Source organism: Camelina sativa, chromosome 19 (assembly GCF_030686135.1).
Source record: "Camelina sativa cultivar CO46 ecotype springtype chromosome 19, ASM3068613v1".
NCBI classification, from domain to species: domain Eukaryota; kingdom Viridiplantae; phylum Streptophyta; class Magnoliopsida; order Brassicales; family Brassicaceae; genus Camelina; species Camelina sativa.
The window spans coordinates 8,800,878-8,817,827 of NC_141898.1; the positions used below are offsets into that span (position 1 = coordinate 8,800,878).

Sequence of the window (16,950 nt, forward strand, 5' to 3'; positions counted from 1 at the left end):
TAATAGAAGACACGTGTAGGGATAAGATTAAATGAGAAGGGTTTTTTATTTAATCTGAACCGTCAAATGTGATGACGTGTAAAAAACACGTTATGCAATCACGTGTTTAGTGACCGTGTCATATTAAGTCTTAACGAAAGAACGAATCAGAGTTTTTTTATCCGTCGTCGCTCTCTCCTCCTCCTCCTCCTCCTCCGTCTTCGTGCTTTCGCTTCTCTTTGCGGTGTTTTCTTCTTTTTTTTTTTTTTTTTTTCTTTTTTCGACAAACCCCAAAATTAAGGAAGAATCTGAGAATCAAGAGGGTCTCATTGGCAAAATTTTCGAGGAATCAAGAGTTAAAAATCCCTAAATTTGGTTTTATAATTCGAGAAATGAGGCGTATGGATTGTGGGCAAATGTTCGATTTTTAATAAAAGTTTGATCTGATCACATGCTCGTCGTGATATAAACCAGTTGTTTTGGTATGTATTCGACCTAAGTCAGCTTCGACGTTGCTTCAGATTTGAGGTGATTAATTAGTCTCTGTATTGTTTATTTTGTTCTACATTTTTGTAATTTAGCTTTTGAGTTGATATGATCAATGAAGCAATAGAGATCGTGTAGGCGAAACCATTCTAAAAATGTTAGGACTGTTCGTTCATGATCTGTGTCAAAACCTACCGACCAACCAACTAATTGCAAATTAAGTTATTCTATGCATTGAACTCGATTCTTGCAGTATCAATCTAATATGCTTGAATGTTTCAGGCAAAACCAGAACCCGGAATATGCTATGCATTGTCGGTAACTAAAGGAGTTTTTTTATGCAGTTATTCTATGCATTGTCGGTAACTAAAGGAGTTTTTTTTTCTAGTATGTCGAGCAAAACCCGGAATATGCTTGAAGGTTTGGTTAAAGATACTTCTTTTAAATGGTTGCTCGGTAAACAAAGTTCTTTCGATGAAGAAATCGAGGAAATGGGAAGATCCCCATCTGCTTCCTCCAATTGGATTCCTGAGCTTTCTCCTGTTGCTAATGTCGTTGTCCGCAGGTGTTCTAAGTAAGTACCATTCATCCGTATTAAGCATTTTGCTGTGTGACTTTACAGGGCTCATAAGGGTAGGTTTTTGGTCTCTCGAGTCTTGACGATATGATGGTGGAATAGTTTGTCCAAGAATGAGTTTAGTAATAGGTTTCACTAGGGATAGTTCTATCTAAAGAGGTACCTACGGAACGGGGTTCGGGTTTTTGTTAAAGAAGTACCACTATTAGAGAGCATTGGATGCAAGAATGAGGTTACTGTTCTGTCTTGATATTTTATTTGGATATGCTATTGATGCAGGATACTCGGTGTTCCTGCAAACGAGCTGCGAGATAGTTTCAAACAAGAGGCATTTGAGTCTCTCAAGCAGCCCTCTTTATTTGCAAGGAATTTTCTAGAGTACTGTTGTTTTAGAGCACTTTCACTCTCTGTTGGAGTAACTGGTCATCTAGCCGATAAAAAGTTTCGGCGGTTAACCTTTGACATGATGGTTGTCTGGGAAGTCCCAGCTGTTTCTAGCCAGGCTTTACTCAGCGTAAGGCTCCTTTTTCTCATTTCCTCTGCCATCCTTATAGGAATCTTTTCTTTATCATCTTTTTTTTTTCCTTTTCAATAGGTAGAAGAAGATGCAACAGTTAGTTTAGAAGCCTTCTCAAGGATCGCACCAGCAGTTCCTATAATAGCTGATGTGATCATATGTGAAAACCTGTTTGGAATGCTTACTTCATCAACGGGTGGTCGGCTTCAGTTCTCTGTTTATGACAAGTATTTATATGGACTTGAGAGGTAGAGAAATTTATGTCTTTATTAGAAGCGGACCTCCTTTTGTCTCATCTCACTCTGCAGACATTTTTAAAAGTCTATTTTGTTTGTAGAGCAATAAAGAAGATGAGGGCACAGTCAGAATCATCTTTGCTTTCTGGTGTTCGATCAAAAAGAGAAAAGATTCTGGAAATAGATGGGACAGTTACTACCCAACCAGTTCTTGAACATGTGGGAGTCTCAACATGGCCAGGTATTGTTTGCATTTTCTCAATATCAACATGGCCAGGTATTGTTTGTATTTTCTCAATAATACTCACTTTTGCCGCGATGCTATTCAGGTCGCTTGATCCTAACAGACCATTCACTATATTTTGAGGCTTTAAAAGTCGTGTCTTATGATAAACCAAAGCGATATGACCTATCTGAAGATCTAAAGCAAATAGTTAAACCTGAGTTAACTGGTCCTTGGGGCACTCGGCTTTTCGACAAGGCTGTTTCTTACAAGTCTATATCTCTGTAAGACTGTCTTTTCGCCTTAAATCGATTGGAATCTCTTGTATGAACTGAAAACATGCTCCTTTTTGTGACTGATCAGTTAACAGCTTTTAATGGCTATCTGTCGTAGATCAGAACCAGTGGTAATGGAATTCCCAGAGCTCAAAGGCCACACACGCCGTGATTACTGGCTCAATATTGTACGAGAAGTATTATACGTTCACAGATACATAAACGAGTACAAGATTACTGGTTTGGCTAGAGACGAAGCACTTTCAAAGGCTGTCCTTGGCATTATACGTGTGCAAGCTATTCAAGAACTCAGTTTGACAAATGCAATGCGTTACGAAAATATTCTCCCGTTCAATCTCTGCGATCACCTTCCTGGTGGAGATCTGATTCTTCAGACGCTTGCAGAGATGTCTACTGCAAGAGAGCTCCATCGATCAAATAAATCCAAAGATACAGGTTACACTGCTTCTTATCAAAATAACTTATACCTAATGGTATTATCTTTTTCTTGACCAAGAGTGTGATGATTGAAAGCGTGTGCCTTAAACGATTATACAAGATTAAATCTCCGAGGAAGTTGATGTTAAATGTGTATGTAATCTATTTACCAGGGACATTACATTCCTCAGCTTCAGATATGGTTTCACAGCTGGGTTCTGTGTTTGGAGGATCAAGTCCTAGGAGCAGAATGAGTGAGACAAGTAGTCTCGTGGTAGGTGAAGTAGTGGTTGGAGATGTGAATCCACTAGAGAGAGCAGTGAAGAAGTCGCGTAAGAACTACGAGAAAGTAGTCCTAGCGCAAGAGACGATTAATGGAGTCAAAATGGATGGCATTGACACCAACTTAGCTGTGATGAAGGTAAAGAAAAAAACAAGAGAACAGATGTTTGACTGAAACTTTTTAACTGCGTTCTATAAAATGTTGAATTGCTTCTCCTTTGTTTTGGCAGGAACTGATGCTTCCGATTATGGAAACAGGGAATTGGATTGTGTCGGTGGTGTATTGGGATGATCCTATGAAGTCTATTGTTTTCTGTCTCTTCTCCACTTTCATAATTTGGAGGGGATGGCTTGTTTATGTCTTTGCTCTTGCGTGTCTCTTGTCTGCAATCTTCATGGTTCTCACAAGATGTTTCAGCAGAGAAAAGCTCATGATCGAGCTGAAAGTAACTGCTCCTCCACCAATGAACACAATGGAACAGCTTTTGGCGGTCCAGAACGGGATCTCGGAGCTGGAACAGAACATTCAAGACGCAAACATCGTTCTTCTCAAGTTCCGAGCTTTGTTGTTCTCGCTTTTCCCTCAGGTCTGTCTTGCCTCTCATATTTTTAAACAAAAACGCCTCTCCATAATGCTGACTTTAACAGAGATTTGAAACCGCTATTTCAGGCGAGCGAGAAGTTTGCAATTTCGATTGTGATAGCAGCGACGATGATTGCTTTTGTTCCGGGACGCTACTTGCTTTCGGTGGTGTTTGTTGAGCTTTTCACAAGATACTCGCCGCCACGGAGAGCTAGCACGGAACGGTTGATAAGGCGGTTGAGAGAGTGGTGGTTTAGTATTCCGGCAGCTCCAGTGATCCTCCAACACGACAAGGACAATAAGAAGAAGAAGAACTGAGGAAACGTCTATAGTTTGAACAGACGCAAATGTATGTACATACTTAAAATCTTTACTTGAATATATAAAATGTATGTTCGTATGCAATTTATTCATCTTGTTTTTTTTTTTTGTGTGTTCATAAATTAATCTCGTGAGCATGAGCAAAGTCTTGAATTCTTTGCAACTGTCCAATACGTGAGATGTTTTGTAACGACTAACGAAGACTCACAATTTCGAGCAAGGGATTAGAGACTTTTTTAATACACTTTCAAAAAGACATTTTGAATCAATCAGTCAAATTCTCAGACAAGCTAATAATAAGCACAATTCAATCTCTTCATACACTTGAAAAATGTCATTTAAAGGGGATTAATCTAATCTAATTTGTCTAATAATCATGGGATAATTGGAAAAAAGGACATTTTTCTTTAAAAATGTCCATATATACTTTAATTCTTTAGGTTTGGTCATATAGGTTTTATAATAATTAAAACCCAGTTTTACCCTTAGTTTTCAAAAAACTTAATTAAAAAAAAATACAAAAAACTAACTTATTTATAATTTTTTTTTTAAAAAAAGGTAACCCGAAACCTCTCGTATGATTCTCGAATGATTGGTCTCGATTCACAGTCATGGTTATGTTCATTGTGATCTCAAGTCCGATAATCTCCTTATCTTCTCGTGCAAAGATTCTTCGTACGAGTTGAAGATTTCTGATTTTGGAAACACTAGAGAAGTCGGAGAAGTTCCAGGTCACTGGAAAATTGATTTCCCGTTTGTCAGAACGCCTCTTTCCATGCCACCAGAGTCTCTCCACGACGGGGCCACCAAGAAAACCCTAGATTTGTGGTCTTTAAGGTGCTTAGTGATGGAGATGTACACAAGTAGAAAGCCATGGGCAGGGGTTGAAACTTTCGATCTCATGAACTTTCTCTATGATGGTGAAGCTCCAGAGATCCCTGAGTATGTGCCTTGTGATGCAAGGGAGTTTATTGAAACATGTATCGCCAGGAAACCTAAGAAGAGATGAAACGCATTTGTGTTGATGTTGCATCGGTTTTTGTGTCCTGAAGAGAAGACGGAAAAGATTGTTGTAGCCGTCGCTAAAGTGAAAATTTCTTTGCCGGTGAAGTTGAAGTTGAGAATCAGACGAGTTTCAAAGATAATAATGGATATTATAAATAAGCCCTTGAAATTGAAGATTTTGCCATCTAATAAGCCTCCACAGTTTAAGAAACTAATTAGGTAAAAGATGATTCATCCGGGGCCCTTGGCTAATTTAGTATCTGTTCATTAGTGTGTGCTGAATCTATCTCTATTTCTTTTAGTATGTAGATCACTAGCAAGTTATAATGGTTCCTAATCTATGTATGTTACGTATGTTGCTTGCTTCGCAACTCTTCATCTTATTCCTTTTTGTTGTTTTTTTGAAAGGCGCTTGTTCTTGATCCCTTTCCCGGGGAAGAAGATCCCTTCGAAGTCTGTGACTATTTTTTTTTCTCAATATATGCCTGTTAATATATAATGACTTGATTTAACCATTCGGAAGCTAAGACATCTCATTTGGAACAGGGCTGACTTTGAAGACTGGATGATCGAGATAGAAACGGTATAGCAGCTTGCTCGTACCAAATTTCCATCTGACATAGATGTGCATAGCCATCGAAAGAAAATAGTGAAAAGAAATCAGAGAAAATGGCTTTAGAGACCACAAGCTAGTGCACTAATCGATTACAGTTTGTTTTAACACTTTATTTTTTTTCTATAGTTAGGCAACGTTTTCTAAATTAGGTAGAACGTAATTCTAACAAACAATTACGAACTTAGCTAAATATTAGATAAATATTTAGTTTTCATTTTTAAAGATTCATTTCTTATATTTAGTGAACTCTAAAATTTTCAGAGTATACATTATACGTTTTTGTAGTGTATATCTACTAATTTTCTCAGAAATAGAGTAAAAGGAATAAAACATATTTTAACGTTTTCAGAGCATAAAGTAAATCGTAGAATATTTATACTAAAAAGTTTAGAACATAAAGTAAACCGTAGAATACATACTCTGAATATCGTAGAATTTTGAATTTCGGACTACTAAACTATTCAGAACAAAAATCTTTTCTGAAATTAGTATAACATGTACAAAATGTTAGAATACAAAATCCGTTTTTTCCAGAACAGTAGAAAACGTTTTCTAAATGTTTTATATCAAATTTAATCCATTAAAAAAACAACTTATACATTTTTTTTCTTTTTTATAAAAAATTATATTACTTTTATTATTGTATATCTACTTGTTTTCCTATATTTCACTTCTTATAAGTTATAACTTGTTAAATTTAGGTTTATTAATTTGTATGGGTATTTTAGGTAAAAATGACCATTTAAAAAAAAAGTGTAAGTGGACAAAAAAAAAATTTTAGTGATCCTTTATTTCCAATTTTCTCAATAATCATTGTTCACGCCAAGTGAACTCGCACCTCAAGCATCTATATAAAATCTTGATTAGAAATCTATAAAATTTTGGGACGTGCATTGGTTTCCTAACAATTCTTACAAAAACTGATTAAACCATTCATTAGAAAGTTATTAACTAAACCGGGGATTATAAAATCTTATCAACCCAAAAAAAAACCTAGAGATGAAACATAAAATTGGGAAAATTGAACATAATGAAGAGAGGAAAAAAAAAAAAAAAACTGTGAACTAAAAATTAAACCGGATAAAAAAAAATTATAACTAATGCTAAATCTTTATTAGTCTCTTGCCAAACCACCAGAAACAAAAATTCAAAAATTTATCAGCCAAAATTGTAACGCCGATGATGATTGATTAATTTCAAAAATCACGAAACTCGGCCAAGCCGTCGAAGCCAGAAGATGAAGAAGAAGAGAAAGAGCTTCTCATATTGTTCGCCAAGTAAAGCTGTTCATCAATACTCGCAAACGTTTGATTATTTATACCACCACCGCATAAGAAACTATCAGCTGGATTCGTCGCCGGCGGGAACATCGGAAACGTCGGTAAGTAAGCTCCGTAATTTAACCCCGTCGCGTCGTACATAGACGGCGGCGGTGGCGGAGGAGGAGGATGAGGAGACGGTGGAGGAATAGCCACCGCCGAATACGGAATCGATGAGTTAACCTGTCCGTGTTCTCCTCCTCCTCCTCCTCCTCCTTTCTCATCGGTCGTTATCACCGACGACGATTCACTATCATCGCTTTTCATCGCGTTATTAAAAAATATACCCTTTCCGGTGCCGGAATAGTTTCTACGGTAATTGTTATGTCCGCGATTCCGATTGTTTTTTCTGTCGACGGCGAGATCAGACACGCTCTGGCTCTGGTTGATAGATTTACCTCCGCGATCCGTCGTTGTATTACCGCCGTGATCTTCGACGGAAGGGGAGATTCCGGTGAGTTTTTGGACAAGAGCCATGAAATCTTTAGGATTCGTGTGTATGATTTTGGGAGTGTGTGTGTAGATGATCACCGGGTGACGATGTTTTGCGGCGGCCGCGGAGGAGGAAGAAGACGGAGACGGTGGTTTTTTAATAAAGTGAGAGTCTTTGTTGACTTTTAACGTCGGCGGTGACAGTGACGGTGAAGGAGGGTATAAGATTCCGTTTTCATTTGGTTCTCTCTTTGGCTGGTGATGAGTGTGGTGGCCATTGAACGTTGAGCTCATTTAATAAATAACAAAATACTATATGATCAAAAATAACACAAACAAAAATTAAACAAGTAGATTTTTTTGTGTTTATGATTATATTAAAAAGTAAACGAATCATACAATATTAAAATATATATATATATATATATTACTGAAAGTAAAACAAAATGACAACAAAATTGAGAATCATAGTTTTGGGAGATGATGATGTGTGGAAGAGGAGAAGTATAGAAAGGGGAGAGGAGTGTGGCTTTTTATAAAGTTCCAGACTTCCAGTGAGTGAGTGAGCCACGTGTCATCTGGGGAATGTTCCAAGTGAGCACTATGCGCCACGTCAGTATTTTTAGAGCCTCTAAATAAATAACGGTTTGAAGAGATTTACGCCACTAGATATGCTAAAATCCAGGTTTAAACTTTTAAAATTCTTTCTGAGGATTCTTTGAGAGGATAATTAGTGGGAGATAATTATGGATTATCACAAAAAAAAACTGTTAAGTTCCGTTATACAGAAACCTACAATGGATTTTTGCCGATTGAGGACAATAAATGAATCGAAATTAACATTTGGATCATTGTTTGTCACTACTTGTCAAGAGATCTGAACCAAGTAAACCGTACCGCCTATAACCATCCTAGAAGATTGCAAAATTGTTGCATATTGGCGCAGGCCTTCACATACTGACGCAACTTATCACATGAGAGAACAGAGTCCGATCAGTTCAGGTAATGACTTGACTTGCACAACTCGTTATTGTTGTTAATATTGTTGCATCTTCACTTGCTTAACTTTGTACCTGTTTGGAAATCCAGATTCTTTGCTTATGTCTCGCAAGTCCACCAGGTTGTATAGTAGTCCAGGGCATCTAGTAAACCATGTCTCACTTTCTGGTGTTATTACCTTCATTGTCCGGAATTCTCCTCGTGTGTTGTTCCACTTTACCATTGAAATAATCTGTTTTCAATTTGTGAATGATTGATTATTGATTACTCAGAAACTTATATGCAGGGACTTTGGTACTCTAAACTGAACTGACAAAAAGCATGTATGTCATCATTGCCTGCAAGCAAAAGGCTTTGAGTTTGGAAGTGGCTTTGCAGGTTCTATTTCCCTTGTTTCAACTAATTTAATGCTCTCATGCATGATCACAAAGTAAAGGTGTGTGTAATGAATCTGCAGGTTTCTGACAGGTAATGAGCACAACAACGAATTCTTTACCGACGATGAATATGAAAGAGTACTGACAAAAACAATCTGTTCTGGTGGAATACAAGGAGGGATCTCAAATTAATGGTGAGATAACAAACATGAGACTAGCATCAAGACAACATCAACAATTGGAGGAAGTTGTTGTTTGATCACCTCTGAGATAATTGAAACCCCTCTTTATGCAGTTTGCTTGAGGAAACTGGTGAAAAGGGACTGTTGAAGGAAAAGCCATAGATAAGACTGTAGGTGGGGGTAACTGTGGCAGCAGACATCTTGTTTAGTCACCTCTTTTTCTTTTGTTGCAACCAGCAGCAGGTAGCTCGATTTGGACCAAACTTGGAACGTAATTAAAAATAACTGGCGAATTTGCTGCAACTCTGTAATCCAGCAGACCAAAACCCAATTCACGGACTTTATTATCCTCTCCGAGAAAGAATGTCTTGTCGATGGACTTGTTCTCGTCTTCTATCCATCTCTCACTACACACGGCGACTTTCTTATCCTCGTCAAGCAAAAAGTGGACATTAGAAGTAATCTGGAGATCAGGGCTCAAATCAACTGCTAAGACCTTGCTCCAGGACACCACTTTGGTGGTCTCATCAATCTTACTCGTCACCCATATCTCAGCCTTGGATGCATCATCTGGCTGTAAAAACACGGAGAGCTTCTCTTCTCTAACAACGGAAAGACTCAAAACTCCATGCCTTTGATACTGACGGGGAAGAGGCACAAACAGAGATGACTTCTCAGTAGAAAAATCAAATCTGACCAATGACAAGACAAGATGCGGTTTTGATACCTCCTTAGCAAAAAAGTAAGCACTTCCCTTTAAAAACACGACGTGGGTAGAGTCATCAATGGACCAGCCTGGTGGAGAGAGATCACCGTCAGGAAGCTTTCTCCACGAATCATCAGAGTTAAGCTCGTAGATTTCGATTGCCGGCTTCGATCCACCTGGTTAGACCAGTAAGCGGGTTCCAAACCACTATTTTAGGACCGTACCAAGTGATGTCGCCGTTTCCATCTATAAACATTGTAGATCCTTAGAAACACTCGTTTATGTATTTGTATGGACTTGAGAGGTAAAATAATTTCCATCATTAGAAGCTGACCGCCTTTTGTATCAAATCACTTTGCAAACATTTTTAAAAGTCTCTATTTTGTTTGTAGATTCGTGTAAGACATAACACTTATTTGTTAGACATGTATGCTGTACGAGACATGTTTAGACCATAATAATACTTAAAAAAAACTGTGTTTAAAGCAAGCAAGCAAGAAACACTACAAGACCACATCTTGTAGAGGTTGTTTTTAGTCTCCAGCAGGTAGCTCGATTTGGACCAAACTTGGAACGTAATTAAGAGGAACTGGCCGAGGTCCTGTCTGATTTGTAGTCGGATCAAAAGCAAATTCACTGACTTGATTATCCTCACCGAGAATGTATATCTTATCGATGCAGAGGCTGTCGTCGTAATCCATCAATCTCTCACAACACACGGCGACTTTCTTATCCTCGTCAAACACAAACGTTACCAGATCAGTAATTTGGAGATGAGGGCTCAAATCAAACGATTTGCTTCAATCAACTTCACTACTCTGCTTCAATGGACTCTCACTCTTCCCATCTCAACGCGGCCAATCGTTCGCGCAGCTCTCAGACTCCTTCTCCTTCTCATTCGGCCTCCGCTTCAGTCTCTTCTTCTCTCCACAAACGCAAGCTCGCCGCAACCACGGCGGCGAATGCAGCCGCTTCTGAAGACCACGCTCCTCCTTCTACCTCTTTCCCTCCTTCCTCTTTCTCTGCCGATACTCGCGACGGTGCCTTGACTTCCAACGACGAACTCGAGAGCATCTCAGCTCGCGGCGTTGATACCGATTCAGACCCTGATGAGTCAGAGGATATCGTCGTGGACGATGATGAGGATGAATTTGTTCCCGATCAGGATCAGCTTTCTTATCCTCGCCGAGAATGTATATCTTATCGATCAATTGGTCGTTGTCGTAATCCATCAATCTCTCACAACACACGGCTACTTTCTTATCCTCGTCAAGCACAAACTTTACATCCTCAGTAATTCGAAGATGAGGGCTCAAATCCAATGCTAAGACCTTGTTCCAGGACACCGCTTTGGTGGAGTCATCATCAATCTTACTTGTCACCCATATCTCAGTCTTGCATGTAGAATCGGGCTGTAAAAACAAGGAAAGTTTCTCGTCCCTAACAGCAGAAAGTCTCAAAATTTCCCACCTTGGACGCTGATAGGGAAGAGGCACAAACAGAGATGATTTCTCAGTAGAGAAATCAAATCTGACCAATGACAAGCCAAGTTGCGGTTCTGATTCCTCCTTAGCAAAAAAGTAAGTATTTCCCTTCAAAGACGCGAAGTCTTCAGCGATCACAGCGGTCCAGCCTGGTGGAGTGAGATCACCATCATCAGGAATCCTCCTCCACGAATCAGAGGAGTTAAGGTCGTAGATTTCTGTTTCTTTGCCAGCAGGATCAAAGCACAAAATTCTTTGACTGCAGGAGCACTTGTTGTTGTTGTACCCGAGAACAAATGTATTGAATGGATCCCAACGATTGTCGGCTTCGATCCACCTGGTTTGACCAGTAAACGGGTTCCAAACCACTATTTCATAGTGGCATGCGGTGGGGCCGGTGATGAAATCGCGCACGCATAACAATAAGCCGTCGCAGTGAAAGACTTGGGTCGTCATATCGCATTGTCGTGAATTGTTAGAACGCGGATGTGGTAGGCTAAGCTCTCTTTTTACCTCTACAGATGGAAGAAGAGGAACATCATCTCCATGTGGGGGAAGATTGATTATGCTCAACGGACAAATCCTCTGCTTCTCTGTCATGATGAGAAATAGAAACTCCTTTGCGGCTTTATCCCGGTGCTCACTCGCGAATTTCCTATCTTCTTTGAACAAACGGTTCCATCTTTTGCAAGTAGCTCGTAACCGTTTCAGGGATGTGGCCGGAACGCGATAGAGTATCTCATCTACCAAATCGTTAGGAAGCTCCACCGGTCTCGCCATTGATCTCAGTCTTAGCTGCTGTAAAAAATCTAGGTTTTTGCTCTTTCTTGTAAGGTTTTGTTCTAATTTTAGTACGTTTACTTCTGTCTTAGATATAGAGAGAAAAGAAGGTGGCTGAGTGAGAGAAAGGTTGCTGAGTGAGAGAAAAGAAGGTGGTTGAGTGAAAGAAAGGAAAGTGGATGGGTGACTGAGAGGTAGAGGGGAACGTAGAAGTGAGAGAGAGGAAAGTGGATGGGTGACTGAGAGATAGAGGGGAACGTCGGGTCAGCAGCAAATATTTCTTTTTTTCTCTGTTTTCCATCGACATATCTTTATTTTTTTATTATTTTTTTTCATTTTACTGTTACATCTTCTAATCTAAACTTAAAATACACTCTAATACAAATTAGTTTTTTTTTGAAACTTTTATATACATATTTTTTTTTAATAATTTGATATGCATTTTGTTTTATTGTTTTAAATATATTTTATATTACAACGGATGTATATTATTGTTATGTACATATTTATTATTGGATGGTTTTTAATCCATACTCAATTATTGTTGGATGATTTTTAATTAGATTAGGTTTTACCCTGTGGTACACCACGTAACTATTATTTTGTTGATATATATACTGTTACCGGTTGTAGGTCAAGTTTTGTAGAAACATAATATACATTTTACGATTTGTTTGTTATGATTTAGGAATGAATGATCTGACATATTATTATTATGATTTTTAATTGATATTATTGGATTAATAATGTACATTTAAAGCTAATAGGATCTTACCAAATATGTAATCGTTTATTAAATGCAAATTAGATATTTTCTAAGATGTATTCATCTTGAATTAGTTGTTATATTATAGGGATGCAATTAAGAGGATGTGATTACATAAATTGGGTTATCAATTCTTTTTGTCAAACTCGTGCTAAAAATTCGGCATGCAAATTATATATTTCCTTAATTGACATTAATTGGATGTAAATAAGTATGCTATGGATTAAAAATCGGCCCAAAATATTCGGCAATCTTAAGGAGGATCCAGATAATTGAATTGGTTATAATTTTAGTTAAAAACCCGATCCGAAGTTGGCAAAAAGTGATGACACCCTATTATACTCCAAAAATGTATTTCGGGCTCTATATGTGGATATACTTGTTTGGTTACAAATATCCTAAGATAATTTTTAATATATATCCGTTTATAAAAAATTCAAATCACATTATATGCTAAAAAAATCTAAAATTTTATTAACTTTATGTATTGAATAGTAATTAAAATAATTAAATAGAAGATTAAATAAAAATGAAAGGAGAATTATATTTTAATCTAACATATTTATTTAAATTAGATATATATATATAGATATATATATATATTTTAGGAAATTAATATTATCAAATAAGGAAATGATTGTGTTTGGTTGTAAGGAATGTAGTTGAGACTTGTTTGGATACAAAGATAAGAGAGGATGACACAAAAATGTACTTCAAAAATGTTAAGATAGATGATTATACACGCTAACTTGATTTCAAATAAAATATATCTAAACCATTTACTGTATATCAATTCTGATGCAGCATATGTAATGGGCTTTACGTAAGTGTTTACAGATTTGAGATCCATTAGATTTGTTAACTTATTTTAATTGTTAATTATTTATTTTAGAAAGAATTATGATTAAAATATTTAGTGTTTATATCTTTCCTTAGTCTTAGATTTGAGTTTATCATAAAGGGTGTTTTATAAAAGGGATCAAACCCTAGATGTATGTAATTATTGATTATTGAATAATTTTTTTTTTACGAGAGCTTTGTGTAAAGCCTAGAGAGGAAGACTCTCAACTCTAAGAGCTGCTTGTATTCAAGCTCTGCAAGGAGGACTTGCAAAACTACGTCAATATCATTCTCGGGAATCGATCTCGACCCTATCCCTATTGCTTCTTCGTGAAATCTTGGCGTTCTAAGCAAGATCCGTTCGTGAATCCAAGTTCTCCATAGATCTTATGTTCTTGTCCGTTAATTAAGCTTCCGCTCTCTATCAGTTGGTATCAGATTCATCACGTTCCTGGTGGTTTGATTTCCCTTGATGGATTTTAAGTTTGATATCCCTAATTTCTATGGCGGAATACGTGTTGATTCGTTCCTAAATTGGCTCGTCGAAGTTGAAGAAATATTGGTGTCTCGAAGCGTTCCAGATACTGGTTTCGCTTGTGATTAAGAAGTTTGGAGGACAAGCTGCATCATGATGGCAACAAGTGAAGACGGCACGCAAGCGAGATGGCAAAAATCCCACTAAGTCTTGGGATAAACTTAAGCAGAAGCTTTGTGCAATCTATTTACCTCGTCATATGGTGTTTAGTTGTTTGCACAATTTGAAACAAAGAGAACGATTTGTGGGTGCTTACGCGAGGAATTGTCACGTTCATGTCCAAAACGTCGTGGATGAACTTGTCTACCGTGTTGACGATGATTTGTCTACTACAGAACATGTCTCTTACGTCGATTCAAAAGTTGCTGTTAAAGGTGACTTTGAAGACGAAGACAGTGCAGAACGTGACGTTGGTTTCGTCAACAACACCAACACAATCAACGATGACAATACTTTTTTGGACATTGTCGATGAGCATGTCTATGTTGTTGGCTATGATCTCTCTCCCATGGTGTATGTTACAGATCCAAAATTTGATGTCAAAGATGATGTTTTCGACTCGGAGGACCGTGTCGGTGTTGCCGATGTAAAAGACAACGATGATCGTGTCAATACAACCGACACATATGACGAAGACGATGAAGATGATGATGCAGATCATGTTGGGCGTGATGATCATTGTCCAGACGTTGGTGTTAGCAACCAGGAGATCAGTTCCGTGACGGAGTTAACGACGATCCTATTCAAAATAGAGTCGACCAAGCTCCGGTTCAAGACGGCATTGACGGCATCACTGTTCAAACGGTGAAACAATGTGCGAATAGTGCCTCTTGCAAAACATGCGATGATGATTCAATCTGTGACGCATATGGTGATTTAACAGTATTTAATGTAGTAATAAACTTATATCTTTTGAATTTTAGTATTTTTTATATATAAGCGGTGATACAATTATTCTTAGAGTATTATAATTTTATCAGGATAAAACACTAAAATTATAAAATATAATTGTTTGTATAATGTATATAATTAATCAGAATAATATTTTGTATTTATTTAAAATAATACTATTATTGTTTTGTTTAATATATAATTATTTAATTTAACTAATTGTTTATTTTTCAGTGTATACAGTTTAATGATTGATTTTTTTTTGGGACACATATATAGAAAACAAATTTGCTATTTATAAGGAATTTATGTAGAATTAATTAGTTTCTAAAAAAAATTGATTTTGTCAATATACCATATTTTACTTATTGCTTTTAGTGCAATTTTGTAGGGACTAAATTTTTAAATAAGCAAAATTAAAAGGGTAGAACCCAAAATGTAGATTAATCAAGGAGATTACAGTGCACGAAAATTATAATTTTGTTTGTGCGATATATAACACATGGAAGAAAAGGAAAAATAAAACTTACCTATTCCGATCAAACCGCGTTAAGATTTGAGGACGAATCTTCTCCAACCCGAGGAGAACTGATGCAGCATATAATGAGCTTTACGTGAGTGTTTACGGATTTGAGATCCATTAGATTTGTTAACTTGTTTTAATTGTTAATTAATTATTTATTAGAAAGAATTATGATTAAAATATTAAGTGTTTATATCTTTTCTTAGTCTTAGATTTGAGTTTATCATAAAGGGTGTGTTATAAAAGGGATCAAACCCTCATATATATATGTAACTATTGATTATTGAATAAACAAGTTTTTCGAGAGCTTTGTGTAAAGCCTAGAGAGGAGGACTCTCAACCCTAAGAGCTTTTATTCAAGCCCTGCAACGAGGACTTGCAAAATTACGTCGATATCGTTCTCGGGAACCGATCTCGACCCTATTCCTATTGTTTTTTTGTCAAGTCTTGGCGTTCTAAGCAAGATCCGTTCGTGAATCCAAGTTCTCTAGAAATCTTGCGTTCTTGTCCGTTAATTAAGCTTCCGCTCTCTATCAAATTCCAACAAAAAATTGTATAACTAAAACCATCTCTCACCTAGACACTCACACACTATTGCTTTCACAAATGGACCCTACTACTATTTTGCCAATTGCAAATAAAAAATGTATTATTTTTCTCATAATTTTTTGAAAATTTATAAAACTCAACTTATCTCTTTTCTTTAGTGGGGACAAAAAAATTAATTAAAAACTTTATGTTTGGAATTTCTGGTTTAATGTCGGTTTGATATGAAGTCAAGAAGTGATTGAATTTGTTCTTCTGCGGTTTGCAGTAGTTAAAGAGACAGTTAGGATTTGAATGGTGACTCGGTTGAGGCGGCCAAATCGGTCAGCGGTTTAGTACGCTCTAAAAATAGGGAGGACAACAGACCGTTGCGAACCAATTTTATTTGTACACAAAAATAAATCGTAGTTAGTTTGCAGCGGTTTTCTTTCTGTATTTTTTGGACTGCATCATTACAGACGAAACTTGTGAATGGTAAATAAAAAGCGGTCTAATTAATCCGCTAACGGATTTGTACGTCCTGACCGTTGTCATCATTCAAACCCTTAGGATATTGGTAAAATGAAGACTTTTTTTTTTATTGCGGGAGAAGAAATAGCGTTCAAGCCAATTCGAGCAAACAGTTTTTTTTTTACTTTGACCATCCCGGAGATAAAATTTAACCACCTCTCTTTATGCTGTTTCTTTGAGATTATTTGTCACATACTCATTTTTTTAAGATTAAGCTGAAAATGTTTGATAAGGAAAAGATTTGTAATTGCGTTAGAGAGACTATATAACTTAAGTATGTACAATATTGGTATGAAAACTAAATATCGGATTTCAGTTAGGTTTTAATTTGAATTATTACACGTATATAACCTAGACGTATCTACTTTTCCACTTTGGAACGGCAAACACGTCTCTTCCAATCCGTCCCGTTTTATTATTTCCCATCCCGTCTCCTCTCGTCACATATCCATCAGAATTTTCTGTCTAATGTTCGTTTTCTTTTAAATAATTACTCATTAGGCAATCTTTTTAATAGAGATT

The 16,950-nt window shown here is 36.9% G+C and overlaps 1 protein-coding gene and 4 pseudogenes across 14 annotated transcripts; 2 read left to right on the forward strand and 3 right to left on the reverse strand.

Annotated features, from left to right (window-relative positions):
• Nucleotides 1-92: 92 nt before the first annotated feature.
• On the forward strand, nucleotides 93-4,001 carry LOC104765692 (uncharacterized). 12 transcript variants are annotated; one of them, XM_087502312.1, is made up of 11 exons: nucleotides 126-507; nucleotides 748-783; nucleotides 854-1,039; nucleotides 1,322-1,556; nucleotides 1,638-1,807; nucleotides 1,897-2,036; nucleotides 2,125-2,302; nucleotides 2,412-2,749; nucleotides 2,905-3,152; nucleotides 3,244-3,600; nucleotides 3,684-4,001. In XM_087502312.1, exons 2-11 carry the CDS (start codon nucleotides 773-775, stop codon nucleotides 3,912-3,914), a joined length of 2,094 nt encoding a protein of 697 aa, XP_087358438.1. In that variant the 5' UTR covers nucleotides 126-507; nucleotides 748-772; the 3' UTR covers nucleotides 3,915-4,001. The 12 variants fall into 12 exon arrangements, with proteins under 12 accessions (XP_087358439.1, XP_087358438.1, XP_087358444.1 ...); XM_087502314.1 differs by having other exon boundaries at nucleotides 133-507; nucleotides 748-779; XM_087502321.1 differs by having other exon boundaries at nucleotides 149-507; nucleotides 2,417-2,749.
• Nucleotides 4,002-4,485: 484 nt separating this feature from the next.
• LOC104767612 (mitogen-activated protein kinase kinase kinase 17-like) lies at nucleotides 4,486-5,193 on the forward strand (annotated as a pseudogene).
• Nucleotides 5,194-6,449: 1,256 nt separating this feature from the next.
• On the reverse strand, nucleotides 6,450-7,791 carry LOC104765694 (VQ motif-containing protein 20 pseudogene; annotated as a pseudogene). Its single transcript, XR_015591636.1, has one exon. The product of XR_015591636.1 is annotated as a VQ motif-containing protein 20 pseudogene (transcript).
• A 1,261-nt stretch (nucleotides 7,792-9,052) lies between these two features.
• Nucleotides 9,053-10,254, reverse strand: LOC147920333 (F-box protein ETP1 pseudogene; annotated as a pseudogene).
• LOC104765695 (F-box protein ETP1 pseudogene) lies at nucleotides 9,918-12,060 on the reverse strand (annotated as a pseudogene). Its single transcript, XR_015590489.1, has one exon. The product of XR_015590489.1 is annotated as an F-box protein ETP1 pseudogene (transcript).
• Between the last annotated feature and the right edge of the window lie 4,890 nt (nucleotides 12,061-16,950).

Excerpts from the sequence above, each read along its gene's own strand:
- LOC104765692 (XM_010489447.3), top strand. The coding sequence starts at position 804 with ATGCAGTTATTCTATGCATTGTCGGTAACTAAAGGAGTTTTTTTTTCT. Across the intron at positions 1,557-1,637 it reads CTAGCCAGGCTTTACTCAGC|GTAGAAGAAGATGCAACAGT; the intron begins GTAAGGCTCCTT and ends CCTTTTCAATAG. Across the intron at positions 3,601-3,683 it reads TGTTCTCGCTTTTCCCTCAG|GCGAGCGAGAAGTTTGCAAT; the intron begins GTCTGTCTTGCC and ends CCGCTATTTCAG.